General features: G+C 40.0%; 3 protein-coding genes across 8 annotated transcripts; all 3 read left to right on the forward strand.

Moving 5' to 3' along the window:
* Window positions 1–344: 344 nt before the first annotated feature.
* On the forward strand, window positions 345–11,346 carry Sec71 (ADP ribosylation factor guanine nucleotide exchange factor Sec71). Its single transcript, XM_083054707.1, has 14 exons — window positions 345–582; window positions 796–1,134; window positions 1,377–1,681; window positions 1,814–3,153; window positions 3,265–3,708; window positions 3,782–4,059; window positions 4,131–4,505; window positions 4,595–5,096; window positions 5,177–5,472; window positions 7,370–7,542; window positions 7,634–7,854; window positions 7,925–8,128; window positions 8,199–8,779; window positions 9,138–11,346. The coding sequence occupies exons 3-14, from the start codon at window positions 1,558–1,560 to the stop codon at window positions 9,685–9,687; spliced, it is 5,088 nt and encodes a 1,695-aa protein (XP_082910833.1). The 5' UTR covers window positions 345–582; window positions 796–1,134; window positions 1,377–1,557; the 3' UTR covers window positions 9,688–11,346.
* A 494-nt stretch (window positions 11,347–11,840) lies between these two features.
* Window positions 11,841–15,137, forward strand: Wrnexo (WRN RecQ like helicase). 6 transcript variants are annotated; one of them, XM_083054709.1, is made up of 7 exons: window positions 11,841–12,104; window positions 12,199–12,329; window positions 13,294–13,421; window positions 14,056–14,280; window positions 14,431–14,575; window positions 14,664–14,765; window positions 15,019–15,130. In XM_083054709.1, the coding sequence occupies exons 2-7, from the start codon at window positions 12,237–12,239 to the stop codon at window positions 15,046–15,048; spliced, it is 723 nt and encodes a 240-aa protein (XP_082910835.1). In that variant the 5' UTR covers window positions 11,841–12,104; window positions 12,199–12,236; the 3' UTR covers window positions 15,049–15,130. The 6 variants fall into 6 exon arrangements, with proteins under 6 accessions (XP_082910835.1, XP_082910834.1, XP_082910836.1 ...); XM_083054708.1 differs by having other exon boundaries at window positions 11,844–12,104; window positions 14,999–15,137; XM_083054711.1 differs by having other exon boundaries at window positions 11,846–12,104; window positions 12,199–12,259; window positions 13,294–13,466; window positions 14,999–15,137.
* A 44-nt stretch (window positions 15,138–15,181) lies between these two features.
* Lipt2 (Lipoyl(octanoyl) transferase 2) lies at window positions 15,182–15,997 on the forward strand. The gene has a single exon (XM_083054714.1). It carries the CDS (start codon window positions 15,182–15,184, stop codon window positions 15,893–15,895), a length of 714 nt encoding a protein of 237 aa, XP_082910840.1. The 3' UTR covers window positions 15,896–15,997.
* Window positions 15,998–16,517: the final 520 nt, after the last annotated feature.

Here is a 16,517-nt window from a genome sequence, read left to right on the forward strand (position 1 = left end):
TTTTTTTTTTTATAAAAAAAAGCTAGATTTCAAATATTGCTAAAAATAAAGCTATATTAATTTTTTACACATTTTATATTATATTAAATTTCAATTATTTTGACAAACCTGACATGTCAGTAAAATTTGGTTTGCGGCATCGTTTTGGGAGAGGCTCACTTGCGCACAGTACAATTGCACACGTTGCAATTGCACACCGTGCTATTAGACACATAAAGTTACGCACCGTGCAGGTAGGCACCCCTACCGACGGGGTGGGTGCGGGAGGGGGGGCCGAAGGCCCCCCGTGCGCGCGCGCGTGTGTGTGTGTGTGTGTGTGTATGAATAGAGCATGTGTCGCGCATTTTCGTGTCTAATTGCACGGTGTGCAAACGAACGGTGCGCAAAAGAACTGTGCGCAAGAGAACTGTGGGCAAAAGAACTGTGCGCAACTTTATGTGTCTAATAGCACGGTGTGCAATTGCAACGTGTGCAATTGTACTGTGCGCAAATGAAGGCTTCTCATCGTTTACAGCATCCAAAAATGTATAAGAAACACTTTGTCTGGTTTAAAATAAGTTTTGGCTGTAAACCATTTACAGAGTATGTATAATTAGTAATATATATATATATATATATATATATATATATATATGTGTGTGTAGAGAATATAATAATATAATTGATATATTTATATATATAATATATATAATATAAATTTTGTATCGTAAAGGGATCTATTAAGAAAATATTTTACAAATTTTTTAGCGAGCAGTAAGCGGGGAATAATATTCCCCTCTTTTTTGTTTGTACTAGATACTTCCTTGATATCGCGCATGCGCCAACACGTTGAAGCGCCTGCGGTGACGCTAGTATATGTTCTGTGGGTGACGCGCTGTCGCGTGAAGTTGGCCGTGAACAAGAGGAGTTCGAGACCTTCGAGAACATATGTATATATATTCAAGGAGCAAGGAGTTTCGACGCCATCGTCATTTGCGGTTACGTTCAAGCGGCTGTTGTCACAAAGTGCGAGCGAGTGTGAGTGTCGGTTGACGTCTATGGCGGAGATGTTGTAGATCATTCCCGAGGAAACCGCACTTTCACCGGTGTGTTGCTTATACGAAGTCTCGAAAACCTTGATGTCTCCTCACGTAGGTGAGTAATTTCAGTATCAGCTAATCGCGCGAAATTTTACTTACCCGGATTCTCTCTTTTTCTCTCTTTCTCTCTCTTTAGGTCTGTTCTTTTCAGCTGAACTGGCTGCACTAGTCATTCAAAATTTATCTTTTTCCTTCCAATGTGGAGATAAACTCTGAACTAGTGCAGCCAGTTCAACTGAAAAGAACGGATCTATTTTCTGATATCAGCAACCTTCTGACGTTTCTTCGAATTCACAGCTAGTGAGGGGTCACGTATAAGATAGAAATTGAAGGTGGTGAAAGATGTTGGCGAGCAGCCAGACGGACGTCCCAGACAGTCACGTGTATGGCAATTTGCTAGCCCACTTGGATATTGACACTTTGAGATACTACGAGCATTAAAACCAGAGCTATAGATCCTCCACCGGGAGTGGTGACGATGCAAAATAACTCCAAAACCAGAGAGATGTTTATCGTCCGAGCTTTGGAGAAGATATTGGCTGATCGAGATGTCAAGAGATCGCATCTCTCGCAGCTCAGGAAATCTTGCGAATCCGCGCTTGGTGAGAACATTATTTTTTTAAAGAGCCATCAAGTGTACAGCTGTCAAATAATTGCACGATTTCATTTTACTCACTTATAGTACTTTATACCTACTGTAATAGTCACTTGTACTCACTTATTGCATCTTGCAGAGGATCTCCGCAACGAGATTAAGGATGTACCGGTGGGGCAAAGGGAAGAGGTGACCTCAAACGCCCTTCCGCAGCCTAAAAGCGACTCGAACGTCATCACTGCGGAGAAATACTTCCTACCGTTCGAGCTGGCATGCCAGAGCAAGTCGCCGAGGATCGTGGTGACCGCCCTGGATTGTCTACAGAAGCTGATCGCGTATGGCCATCTCACCGGTAACGTACCCGACTCGACGGAGCCAAGCAAGTTGCTGATCGTGAGAATCGTCGAGACAATCTGCGGCTGCTTCACCGGTCCGCAGACTGACGAGGGCGTGCAGCTGCAAATCATCAAGGCCCTACTGACCGTGATGACAAGCCAGCACGTGGAGGTACACGAGGGCACTGTATTATTGACGATTCGCACTGTTTACAACGTTTACCTGGCGTCCCGTAACCTGGTGAATCAGACGACCGCCCGCGCAACCCTCACGCAAATGATCAACGTGATCTTCGCGCGGATGGAGACTCAGGCCGAGGAGGAGAGCGTGAGAATCGACGGGGAACATCAGCAGCAGGAGACTGCTGTCGTGGCGAACGGCGAGACCGAGACTGAAGTGAACGCGGAGGGATCTTCCGACGCTGTTGATCCTCAAACGATTGTTAAGGGTATCCTCAACGACGTCGTGAACTCGGTGGTGCCTCTGGAGGAGGAGGTCAACCTGGAGAACGGCAGTCCGGAGGACAACGGGGATGAGGCGACCGCCGAGAATGACAACATGGTTACCGCCAAGTTCACCCACGTGCTGCAGAAGGACGCGTTCCTCGTGTTTCGCGCTCTCTGCAAGCTGTCGATGAAGCCGCTACCGGACGGCACTCCCGACCCGAGGTCGCACGAGCTCCGGTCCAAGATCCTGTCGTTGCAGCTGCTCCTGGGAATCCTGCAGAACGCCGGCCCGGTACTGCGCTCCAACGAGATGTTCGTCATCGCCATCAAGCAGTATCTGTGCGTCGCGCTGTCCAAGAACGGCGTGTCTTCGGTGCCGGAGGTGTTTGAGCTCTCGTTGGCGTTGTTCCTGGCGCTCCTCGCGCGTTTCAAGGTGCACCTCAAGATGCAGATCGAAGTGTTCTTCAAAGAGATCTTCATGAATATCCTCGAGACCTCCAGCAGTTCATTCGAGCACAAGTGGATGGTCATACACGCGCTCACGAGGATCTGCGCGGACGCCCAGAGTGTCGTCGACATCTACGTCAACTACGATTGCGACCTCTCCGCTGCGAATCTCTTCGAACGACTCGTCAACGATCTCTCCAAGATTGCCCAGGGTCGCCAAGCCCTGGAGCTCGGCGCGTCGCCAAATCAGGTGCGTTGCGGATGATAGAAGAAGAGAGAAATATAGGAGAAAGATCGATTATTCGAAGAAGCGGAGAAATAATACCTTCTAGGTTCTAACATCAGCGTTTTGCTGTTCCAGGAGAAATCCATGCGGATTCGCGGCCTCGAGTGCCTCGTATCCATCCTGAAGTGCATGGTGGAGTGGAGCCGGGATCTGTACGTGAACCCGAGCGTGCCGGCGGACCAGCAACCCCTCTCGGATCCACCGGAACCGGCGCCGGAAACCCCGCTGCCGCGTTACGGAAGCGCCGGCAGTCTCTCGTCGGCCAACTCCAGTTTAACTGGAGGTAACAAGGAGGTGCCGGACTCGCCGGAGCAATACGAAGTGCAGAAGCAGCAGAAGGAAGTGTGGGAGACCGGCATCGAGATCTTCAGTCGGAAACCGGGCAAGGGTGTGCAATATTTGCAGGAACAGGGGTTACTAGGCACCTCGGCCGAGGACGTAGCTAGATGGCTGCACCTGGACGAGCGACTCGACAAGACTGCCATCGGTGACTTTCTGGGTGATCACAATCACAATCAGGTAATAGAATCACGTAAGAATAAAGTAATTGTCCTGGTTGATGTAACAAAATTTGAATTATTTGCTCGTGCAGGTGATGTATCATTACATCGATCAGATGAACTTTGCCGAGCGCGATCTGGTGACCGCGTTGAGATATTTTCTGGAAGGCTTTCGATTACCCGGCGAAGCGCAGAAGATCGATCGGCTGATGGAGAAATTTGCTAGCCGCTATTGCGAATGCAACCCCAATAATGGCCTCTTTACCAGCGCGGACACAGCCTATGTCCTCGGTTTCTCGATCATAATGCTGACCACTGATTTGCACTCGCCGCAGGTTAAGAATAAAATGACCAAAGAACAGTACATTAGGTACAGTACACATTTTCATCTGATTTTCTGATCGTCTGAGCATAAATTGAGAGAATCTCTGTCTTCGTCAGGCTTAACCGGCGCATCAGCGACAACGAGGATCTTCCCGAGGAATACTTGTCCAGGATCTATGACGAAATCGCCGGTAACGAGATTAAGATGAAATCGAACCCCAATAATAGCCGACTCGCTGGCAAACAACTCATCTCCAGCGAGAAGAAACGCCGATTGCTGTGGAACATGGAGATGGAAGTGATCTCTACAGCGGCGAAGAACCTGATGGAATCCGTCAGTCACGTTCAGGCGCCGTTCACTACGGCGAAACATCTCGAGCACGTGCGGCCGATGTTCAAAATGGCCTGGACGCCGTTTCTCGCAGCCTTCAGCGTCGGTCTTCAAGATTGCGACGACACGGAGATCGCGTCGCTCTGCCTGGATGGCATCAGGTGAGAGGACACTTTAGGATTGATGACTTACATCGCCTTTCATAATCATTTATCTTATATCCCTTATATGTTTAATGTTTTTCCTACAGATGTGCCATCCGCATCGCCTGCATCTTTCACATGAGCCTTGAACGCGACGCCTACGTGCAGGCACTGGCGAGATTCACCCTGCTGACGGCTAATTCGCCCATCACCGAGATGAAGGCGAAGAATATCGACACCATCAAGACCCTCATCACGGTGGCGCATACCGATGGCAACTACCTGGGCAGCTCGTGGCTCGACGTCGTCAAATGCATCTCTCAGCTGGAATTGGCACAGCTGATCGGCACCGGGGTGCGGCCCCAGTTGTTAGGTCCGCCGTCGAAGCCGCATTTTCCCTCGCCTCTGGCGAACTTTGGCAATCTCGCGCATTCCGCCGGTTCGCATCAAACCAGTAATCTCAATCTGAGCTCGCTGGACCCCAGCGTGAAGGAGTCCATCGGCGAGACCAGCTCGCAAAGTGTCGTCGTGGCTGTGGATCGTATTTTCACCGGCTCGACGAGACTCGATGGCGACGCCATCGTCGAATTCGTCAAAGCTCTCTGCCAGGTCTGTCTCTTTTGGATCGTTAAAATTATAATTGGTGAGGTCTTGGGTATAAATATTTTTTCTTTCTCGCGTTATTGTAGGTCTCTCTCGAGGAGCTGGCGCATCCCACGCAACCCCGCATGTTTTCGCTCACAAAGATTGTCGAGATCTCGTACTATAACATGGGTCGTATCAGACTGCAATGGTCCAGGATCTGGCAGGTTCTCGGTGATCACTTCGACAGGGTGGGCTGCAGTCCTCGGCAAGATATCGCATTCTTCGCCGTGGATTCTCTGAGGCAGTTGGCTACCAAGTTTATCGAGAAGGGCGAGTTCGCCAACTTCAGGTTCCAAAAGGACTTTCTCAGGCCGTTTGAACACATCATGAAGAAGAATAGGTAATTTGATATCGATCCTTTTTCTTAATATTAAAATAATTTATTTTTATATTTAATTCAATACATATGGTAATTAACATTATATATACAGGGTGTCCCATTTTAATCGATCACCTCTAAAAACTTTTATTTTTGATTGTACAACAAAATGTTTCAAACAAAAGTTGTTTGACTTTTGAAGGGACAGAAGATAACGCTACTGACTTTTTTCTAAAAGGCGCTTTTCAAGGCCATTTAAAGGTCACTTATGTTTTCTAAATTAAACCATCATACACTCGTCAACAAAATTAACGCATATGTATTTTAAGTCAAAATTTCGCATAATTTCAAATAAGCATAACTCCGCTAAAAATGATCGGATTTGAAAAATTTTTTTTTCACTGTCAAGCTTGAAGTCTCTACTTTAAAAACCATTCGACAGATTTTTAATTTATTCTCCTTCCCCGTACGCCACTGCTTCAAAAGTAAGGACGTGTTTTGTCTAAAAAAAATTGCGTACTTCGACGCACTCCACGGAGTGAAATAAATTTTTTTCGCAAATTTTATCATAACTATCGTAAAATGTGGACTTTTTACTACAAATTTTTAAAAAAAGCAAAGTTTGTACGATTTTTTTTCGCGGAGTTATTACATATGAAAGTTACCCATACATTTTTTCCATTTAATGACTCCAAACCCTCTGCTGTGTGTGTGTATGTGTGCGTGCGTGCGTGCGTATGCGTGCGTGCATATGGTTAGGAGAGGGAAATGTAGGAATGTTCTCATTCAAAATTGTATGTTCCCGCCTCGTCTTCGGATTACTTCTTCTATACGTTCACGCATATTAATGAATGGTCTAATTGTTGTTTAAGGAATTTGAGCCCAAATTTACACGCACGCACGCACGCGTGAGCGCATACACACACACATACACATACACACTATGCGCCAAATCCAACCAGCAACCTCGTGGTGCGTGTCGGGTAATACTAATGCTGGCGGTAAATGGAAAAAATGTATGGGTAACTTTCATATGTAATAACTCCGCGAAAAAAAATCGTACGAACTTTTTTTTTAAATTTGTAGTAAGTAAAAAGTCCACATTTTACGATAGTTATGATAAGATTTGCGAAAAAAATTTATTTCACCCCGTGGAGTGCGTCAAAGTACGCAATTTTTTAGAGACAAAACACGTCCTTACTTTTGAAGCAGTAGCGTACGGGGGAGGTGGATAAATTAAAAATCTGACGAATGGTTTTTAAAGTAGAGACTTCAAGCTTGACAGTGAAAAAAAAATTTTTCAAATCCGATCATTTTTAGCGGAGTTATGCTTATTTGAAATTATGCGAAATTTTGACTTAAAATACATATGCGTTAATTTTGTTGACGAGTGTATTTTTAAAAATAATTATATAATTTTTTAATATAATTTTTATAAAATGGAACTATCACATTTTTTAAAAAATAAACTAATTTCTCATAATTTTTGGCATAAAATGTTATGAGTAAATGATCAAAAAATAAATAGTTTACGAGATATTTCATAGTTTATGTAAAATTATGTCAAATTTAAGTATAAAATATATCTCCTAAACTAATTAATGTTTTGGCCATCTTACCCTTATAACTTTTTATGCCGAAAATTACGAGGAATTAGTTTATTTTTTTTTAAATATGATAGTTTCATTTAAAAAAACGTATTATAAATGACCTTCAAATGACCCTTAAAAGCGTTTTTTAGAAAAAAGTCAATAACGCTATCTTCTGTCTCCATTTAAATCAAACAATTTTTGTTTGAACTATGTTGTACAATCAAAAATCAAAAATTTTTGGGGATGATCGATTAAAATAGGACACCCCGTATATCCAGCTGTACGTACGATGTGATAATAATTAATAATTTTAATCCAATCACCAGATCACCCGTGATCAGAGACATGGTCGTCAGATGCGTGGCTCAGATTGTTCATTCGCAAGCACCCAACATCAGATCCGGTTGGAAGAACATCTTCAGCGTTTTTCATCACGCGGCTAGCGATCGTGACGAGTCCGTCGTCGAGCTGGCCTTTTCCATGACAGGCAAAATCATCAGTGAGTTATATTTTTATATCTTCTCGAAGGTATAATGTCTCCCGTTGTTTTATAATCGTGATTAATTCGAATTGTTACAATGTGTTCATAGATGAGCTGTACGCGGAGGACTTCAGCATCATGGTGGACTCCTTCCAGGACGCTGTCAAGTGTCTGAGCGAGTTTGCGTGCAACGCGTCTTTTCCGGACACCAGCATGGAAGCTATACGGTTAATACGTTCCTGTGCGTCTTATATCGACGCAAATCCTAATCTGTTTGCCGAGGGTATGATGGACGACAACGGGATGGTCTCCGAGGAAGATCGAGCCTGGGTAATGTTACGTGTTTCACATCCGAATCGCTCGATGTTAATACATTTGTCTCTATTTTTTCTTCTTTTAGGTGAGAGGATGGTTCCCGCTATTGTTTGAATTATCCTGCGTGGTGAGCAGATGTAAGCTGGATGTCAGGACGCGTGCGTTGACGGTACTCTTTGATGTCGTCAAAACTCACGGCGCGTCCTTCAAGCCTCATTGGTGGAAAGATCTCTTCCAGGTTCTCTTCAGGATCTTCGACAATATGAAACTGCCCGAGCAACATACCGAGGTTTGTAGGATGTCTTTAAAGATGAAGGAGCTTCAGCAACGAGAAAAAGCAAACCCTATTCTTGTTGTAGAAAGCTGAGTGGATGACGACGACGTGTAACCACGCGCTGTACGCCATTGTGGACGTTTTCTCGCAGTTTTACGATATTCTGGGTCCCTTGTTGCTGGAACAGCTGTACTTTCAGCTTCTCTGGTGCGTTCAACAGGACAACGAGCAACTGGCTCGGTCGGGCACCAATTGCCTGGAGAATCTGGTTATCAGCAACGGTATCAAGTTCGACGAGCAGACTTGGGAGAAGACCTGTCAATGCGTCCTGGACATTTTCGAGAGTACCCTGCCATCCGCTCTACTCACATGGAAACCGCAGTCGCTTAACAAGGAGTCAGACCTTGACGTGATCACCGGCGAGTCTGATGGCCTCCATATTGGCATCCTGAAGCGCAGCAACAGCACGCAGAGCCTGAATACCGAGTCTCTACCGAAGGCGAAGCTCTTTTCCGCGCTACAGATCAAGTGCGTAGTTCAGCTCGAGCTGATACAGACCATCGACAACATCGTCTTTTATCCGGCAACCTCGCGCAAGGAGGATCAGGAGAATCTCGCGCTCGCACAGGCCGACATGCTGAACGGCAAGTCGTCGGAGCTTGTAAAGTAAGTGTTTTATTGCTACATAAGTTACAAAATAAGTGAAAGATATTTTTCAGTTATCAAGACTTCAAGATCTAATTAAAGAATCCGGCATTGAGCATCAATATATACAGGGTATCCCATTTTAATCGATCACCCCTAAAAACTTTCATTTTTGATTGTACAAAATGTCAAACAAAAGTTGTTTGATTTGAAAGGAAACAGAAGATGATGCTACTGACCTTTTTAAAGGGCGCTTTTCAAGGTCATTTGTTTTTTTTTCGATTCAAGGTCATTTGAAGGTCATTTATGTTTTTTCGATCGATTAAAATGAGACACCCTGTATACATATATTGAACACTGATCAGCATTGTTTCTTCAGAGCCAGCGCCGACCAGCAGAAGGAGGAACAGGGGATGTACTGCGCCCTAACCACCAATCATCTACTGCAGCTGGTGGAGTGTTTGCTGCGATCGCATCGCTTCGCGAAGAACTTCAACTCGAACCACGAGCAGCGCAACGTGCTGTGGAAGGCCAGTTTTCGCGGCAACGTGAAGCCAAATCTACTGAAGCAGGAGACCCAGTCGCTCGCCTGCGCGCTACGTATCCTCTTCAAGATGTACAGCGACGAGGCGCATCGCGCGGACTGGCCCAGGGTCGAGGCACGTTTGGTCGAGGTGGCGTGCGAGGCCCTCGAATACTTCCTCTCGCTCGCTAACGAGGCTCATCGCGAAGCCTGGACGCCGATCTTGCTGCTGCTGCTGACGAGGATCCTCAAGATGAGCGACCATCGCTTCGCGGTTCACGCCTCCACCTGCTATCCCTCCCTCTGCGAGGTCATGTGCTTCGATCTCAAGCCCGAGCTCAGATCGGTGCTGCGTAGGTTCTTCCTCAGGATCGGACCGGTCTTTAGAATCACGCAGCAGCAGTAGTAGTATATTGTATCTTGGAATTTTTTTTTTTTAATCCGGCTTCGACGAAACTCTATCGCGAGAGAAACGAATGCCCCTCTGATGATAGGAGTGTAAAAATTAAATGTAAAGCGCGGTTAGATACTTCGGCTCGCATTAAACCGTTTATGTACGATCTCAAATTTTTTCTTTAGCATATCTTTCTATCATTTTACATTACACGCAACTTCATCGATTTGCTCTCACTCTTCTGTGTGACATTACATGTAGCGCTAAATGTGACTTGGATTTTATTTGCATAATATGTGATAAATTCGCGTATAAGCGGCAGCCAACAATAACTTGATCATATCATGTGGCAATTTATTAATTAATATAATATTTATGTAATTTTTATTTGTAATATATAATGTATATAATGTTATATATATGTTATATATTTTTAATTATATATACATATATTCATATTATACATATAACAATTATATATATAATTATCATATATATATAATATAAAAAAATATATGTATAATGAAATTAATATATTACACATATAACAATTATATACAGGATGTCCCAAAACTAGATAAGTGACGCATTAAGTAATAATATTAGTGTGACTGTAAATAGCATTTGAAATTTTTAAATGGAAACCTTATTTTTAATTGCACATTTATGTAGCTTAAGAGCTTTTCAAAACACTATAATAAAGTTTTTTTCGTTAAGTATTTTTTAAGTTATGAGACTAAAAAGATATAGTATTTTATGTCAAATACTGTAAACTTCAAGCGTTATAATTTGAAAAGCACTGAATGAAAAAATACTTTATTATAGTATTTTGAAAAGCTCTCGAGATAAGCTATAAGAATGTGCAATCAAAAATAGGGGCTTCCATTAAAAAATTTCGAAGTAAATTTTACATGGCCTTAACAATGCTATTTATAATCACATTAACATTACTATTTAATGCGCCACTTAAAACCCTATAATTTTTATTTGAAACATTTTTTTCAAAAAACCTTTGTTTTCGCGATATTTGACTGTGGGGACAAGACTTTTGGGACATTCTGTATATAATATAAAAAAATTATTTTATATATATTTTACATGCCAAGATTTAGCGCTAAATGTATGACGAAAATACACCACTATAAGCACGTTTGTCGTAGATTTCTTAATCGTATATGAACCGTTTAATGCCACGTGCACACATGCGTTTATATAATATAATGGGATATAATATATATATGTATGTATGTATGTATGTATGTATGTATGTATGTATGTATGTATATGTATGTATATGTACGAGTGTAAGGCAACAGAGAAAAGTTGAAAATTGGCAGCATGTATCTTATTTGAATCTAAAATTAATCTCCTGGTAGCGGGATTTTTTTCGACCTAGCAATATTTACGTGCAATTTTTATTAAATTTAGATTTCCGAGATTTTAAATATCGCGTCGATTTTTTCAAGATAAGAAAAAGTTTATCATTTACATATATTCAGTGATGATTTATGAAAGAATCTGGTTGAAAACCTAAACATTAATTAGTCGAGAAACAAAATACACTTTTATTGCTAACTTTTATCTAAGCAAATAATAGAATTTCTAAAAAAAAAAAAAATAGCAAAGAAGGACTAATCACGGATTTCCATCTTGTATCTTGAGATGCCGTGATATATGTATACATTATAAATAACTAGCTGGATGTTGATAAAGCGATAAATCTTTATAATTTGATAGAATGAGAAGAACAAAGAGAGAGAGAGAGAGAGAGAGAGAGAGAGAGAGAGTTTTTTTGCGTATGTATGTGTGTGTGAAGATGAGATATAAGTGAAAAAAGAAGCAAAAACGCTGTCAATACGTAGAAGATTTAAAGTAAGCCATCTGTAAGCATGTTTATTATTAACATTAGAATCATTATGTATGTATATTCGAATCGGAGAGCAGGAAAAGTATAATGTTTAAGTAACTTATATATATAAAATAAGACGATTGATCTTTTGACACCGTTCAAAGTCTTATTTAAATAAATTCGATGAAAAAACAATATATATACACACGTAATTTGCCTTTGACAAAATGTAATCCTCAAGAATTTTCGAATTTTCCTGCGCGCAGAGGTTTCCCCCTCTTCTGCACATGCGCATTCTCATTTTTTAAAGTGCGCGCGTGCGCATTGCGTTTAACCAACTTTTAACCGTCTAAATACTCTCCACTCGGCATCAAATACCAAGAGGAAAAAGAAGAAGATCATGTGATATTTGACTCATTGATGACCGTTTGAGTGGACAAATACTCTCCAATCAGTGCCAATCAAATCCTAAGAAGAAGAAGAAGAAATAAAGATCACGTAGTGTTGATTCAATATATATATATATATCTATCACATCCCCGTGATGAACACACGTGCTGTAAATAGAGATGGGACTGTGGTCAGTATATTCAGTATCGCTTCATTCTTCTTTTTTGAGAGTAAAATTTATTTTGTCGCAGAAATCTATATCTCACACTTTCACTATTTCACAGGACTTTCTGTGGAAATTGAGCCTCCTTCGAATGCGTTGATGACTGACTTCACGATGAATAGGTGCACAAGTCCTACTGAAGCTTCTACGATAGTACTCAGTACTTTCTTCACTTCTACCATACTTCATATAGTACTATTTATATGTAATACTATACTATTATAGTACTCTCTCAGTAGAATCTACAAACATTCTTGTTCGATGAATGGATGCGCAGTTGTACTATAAAGCTTCTATTATATAATACTCAGTACTCTCTCATTTCTACTATATTTCATATAGTACTATAGTATACTATACTACTATAGTACTCGGTTCTTTATAGTACTCAGAATCTACAAACATTCTTGTTCGATGAATGGATGTGCAGTTGTACTCTGAAATTTCTGTTATATAATACTCAGTATTCTCATTTCTACTATACTTCCTATAGTACTACAGTATACTATATTACTATAGTACTCAGAATCTACAAACATTCTTGTTTGATGAATGGATGCGCAGTTGTGCTATAAAGCCTCTATTATATAATACTCAGTACTCTCTAATTTCTACTATACTTAATATATACTTAGTACTATATTACTGATTGTCGAATACTATAGTACTCGATTAATGATCAGTACTATACTATATTTGGTTCTGTTATATTTAACAGAATCTACGAATAGTCTTGTTCGATGTTTTCAAACTTAAAAGTCAAATTGTTATGTCAGATGTTTATATGTTTTCACAATTGCGAGCAAATATGTGACTTCTGTTAAAGAATTGAGATGCAAGAAGAGAGATATGAGAATTTTTGTTTACTTATATTTTTGCTATAAAATTTTCCCATTCTAAATATATGACATTTTAAGCAAATGAGAATATATTTCAATGTGGTGTATTTGTTTGTGTATGTGTGTTTTTCACAATAAAAAAAAGTCTACAGCAATTCGATATAATATATTGGAAATATATAAAGATTTACATAATGTGATACTTGTTTAGCATTGATATCTTTATACTCTAATATTTAATATTCTATTATTCTCTCTCTCTCTCTTTCTCTCGTTTCCATATATTAAATTAATTATTGATTTTTAATTCTTTGCAGCTGAAACCCGTAAATTGCAGTGACGCACCACGTATAACATGTGAAAAGTATCCTCCAATTCTTTTCAAGGGTCGCATTCAGTACGCTACTGAGTTTGTCGATTGTGCTTTTATCTGCAATAATCTTATGTGAGTGTGAACAATGCAGAACACTTTTTACAGACAGAAAAATATGTAAGATATTTTTTTAAACATTCAAAAATATAATGGAAAGAAATTCTTTCATTTGATGAAGTAAATATTGTAATAAAAATATGCTTTTAATGATTTAAGATTTATTTTTCTTTTTTGAGACTTAAAAGTTGCTCACATAAATAAAATGTTATAATTAAAATTTAATCTCATATTTATTTGCAAAAAACAGAACTGCATTTATTTAAAAAAAAGACTTAAAATTTATATTTTTTTTAGAGGTCTAAATATAAGTTTGATTAAATTTTTTTTATCATAATATATCTTTCATCTTTACATGTTTTTTTTATATCATCAAAAATAATGGAAATATTTTAAAAATGTTAAAGTTAAATAAAATATTCTCTATAAAGATAAGAAGAAAAGTCTGTGATAGAAATATAAATAAAACCTTGATATTGTGTCTTGGATGAGATCAGAATAGAAATCTATGTAAAGAAGAAAAATATAAATGAGGACCATAAATACATAGAAATGAAATAGAAGAAAAGAACAAAGAAAGAGATTATAAAATTTAAAATAAAATAGAAACTTTTATGTATATTTTATGTATATTGTATTCTCTTTTCAGAGAAGAGATAAATCGTAGCGAAAAGGATATTGTGCCACTAGGTTTCGATCTAGAATGGCCTTTCAGTTTTCAAACTGGCAGCGGAAAGACAGCCTTGGTACAAATTTGTCTAGATTTAGACGTGTGTTATCTTCTACATATTTATTCCCTGAACAAACTACCAGCAGCCTTTGTCGAACTTCTGTGCCATCCAAAAGTCAGGCTCGTTGGCGTCAACATTAAGAAGTGAGTAATTATTAAATAATATTTTAATCTTTTCTGTTTTAGAAAGTAATTTTATTTGAGAAATGTGCTATTAAAATATAATTATAATATTAAATTATATTTAATTAAAATATAAAATATACTATTAAAATATAATTTATTTTTTTGCAGCGACGTGCGGAAACTTGAAAGAGATTTTAAGGAATTCCCTGGTCAGAAAGTAGTGGATAACAATTGTTTGGACTGCGGGACATTCGCTAATGATCGCTTGATGCGATCTGGTCGTTGGAGTTTGGAAAAACTGACCGCTTTAGTGGTATAATTTTCTTATTATTTTATATTGCTTTACCACAACTTATGATAAGTAAAATTAGAATTGAAGAGCTTTTTTTATATATATTTAGTTAAAAAAGAAAATCGACAAGAATCCCGAAGTGCGAAGGAGCAAGTGGCATGTGCAGCCCCTCAGCGATGCCCAGAAGATTTACGCAGCCACGGATGCTTATGTACGTAAATCAATCAAGTCGATAAAAGCATCGAAATTAGGCTCTTGGCTCCTCACCACAGCCATGTTAGATTGTGACGTCAGAGGCGAGAAAGCACACGCTGAAAATTCTTAGATGCCATTTTTAAATGAAAAGATATTTCGATGAAACACAATCAGTGAGGAACCAAGAGCCTTAATATTCAGTTAATTTTTTTACGTTTCTGTTAAAAATAATTATTCTTTTTCACACAGGTATCTCTTCTGATTTATAGAGAACTGGAGAATCATGTATGTACTTCTGATGATACCTAACCAAGGGTGAAAAAGATTCAACAAGAATGGGAGCAAACGAGGAAACTTTATAAATTGACAATTGAATCCCAGCCAAGTTTCTCGATTTTAAAGACTAACTCATTCATCATAGAGACTCCTAGGATGACAAATCCACGGGTAAAAGTTCTGCTGGCCGGTCGCCTGTCGTACGGAGTCGGTCTACATTTACAAAAGATCTTATCAGATCATCATCATCATCATCACAAGTGTTCGAACGAAACAGCGAATACTTTAGTGCTTCTGGAGCACGAACCGGTATATACGGTGGGGATTCGGGACAGCAGATACACGGAGGCGGACGAGAAGAAACTGAGGAACCTCGGTGCGGACTTCTGGAGGACGAATCGAGGCGGACTGATAACCTTCCACGGACCTGGTCAACTGGTGGCCTATCCGGTACTCCATCTGAAGCAATTCCGTCCAAGCATCAGGTGGTACGTCCACCAAGTGGAAAGTATGGTGATACGCGTGTGCGCCGAGCTCGGCATCGAGGCCACGACTTCGCCGCACACCGGAGTCTGGGTCGGCGAACGCAAGATCTGCGCCATAGGCGTTCACGGTAGCCGCTACGTCACCACCCACGGCCTCGCGCTCAATTGCAACGTCGATCTCGGCTGGTACGAGCATATCGTGCCGTGCGGCATCAAGGATAAGGGTGTAACTAGCGTATCTGAAGAGTTAAACATGAATGTAGCGGTTGCCGACGTGATACCGACGTTTCGAAGCATCTTCGCCGATCATTTCGAATGCGAGCTCATCGATTATCCGTCCGACGAGGCTACGCAGCTGCTACGAGACGCGGCGGCGGCATTATGACAGAATTTTAAGAATAATATATAAGTTCATCAACTTTACTGAATCATTATTCATCGTTGGATATTTTTTTAGAAATAAAAAGTTTTGCAAGTTTTTAACAAAGCTTTCCGTTGTAGCACTGCGCATTCTTGATCCTATCAAGATCCTATCAAGATGTTTTCCAGAACCAGAACACAGTTATAGAATGCATTCTAGCAACAAAACGTAGTCATAGGATGCTTTCCAGCAACATATACGAATGATAACACAGTGTACAACTTATTGCTTTTCAACTAGAATACAATCGTACATAGCCAAAATGCTGTGTTGATTTGTGTAGTCATTTAGTGTCACTGGATACCAACATTTTTAGTACCATTTTTCTCTTCTATGGAGTGATATTCCAGTAGGAGGTAAACTTAAAATTTTTAATATTCCTAACTCTTGCATTTCTAAATTCTGCAATAAATATATTTATTGCGAGACTTAGGAACATACTTGAGCAAATCAGTTCATATCGTGAAACAAACATTTTCGAAAATTCAAATATAATTCTCAAAAATGGATCGTGATTAGTTGATTGTTTTGATTTCGTCTTACGTTTTCGGACAAAGTCTTGTTAGATAATATATAAAAGGCTTCA

Source organism: Prenolepis imparis, unplaced genomic scaffold (assembly GCF_030444845.1).
Source record: "Prenolepis imparis isolate NDT839.2.m4 unplaced genomic scaffold, iyPreImpa1.0 SCAF_14, whole genome shotgun sequence".
NCBI classification, from domain to species: domain Eukaryota; kingdom Metazoa; phylum Arthropoda; class Insecta; order Hymenoptera; family Formicidae; genus Prenolepis; species Prenolepis imparis.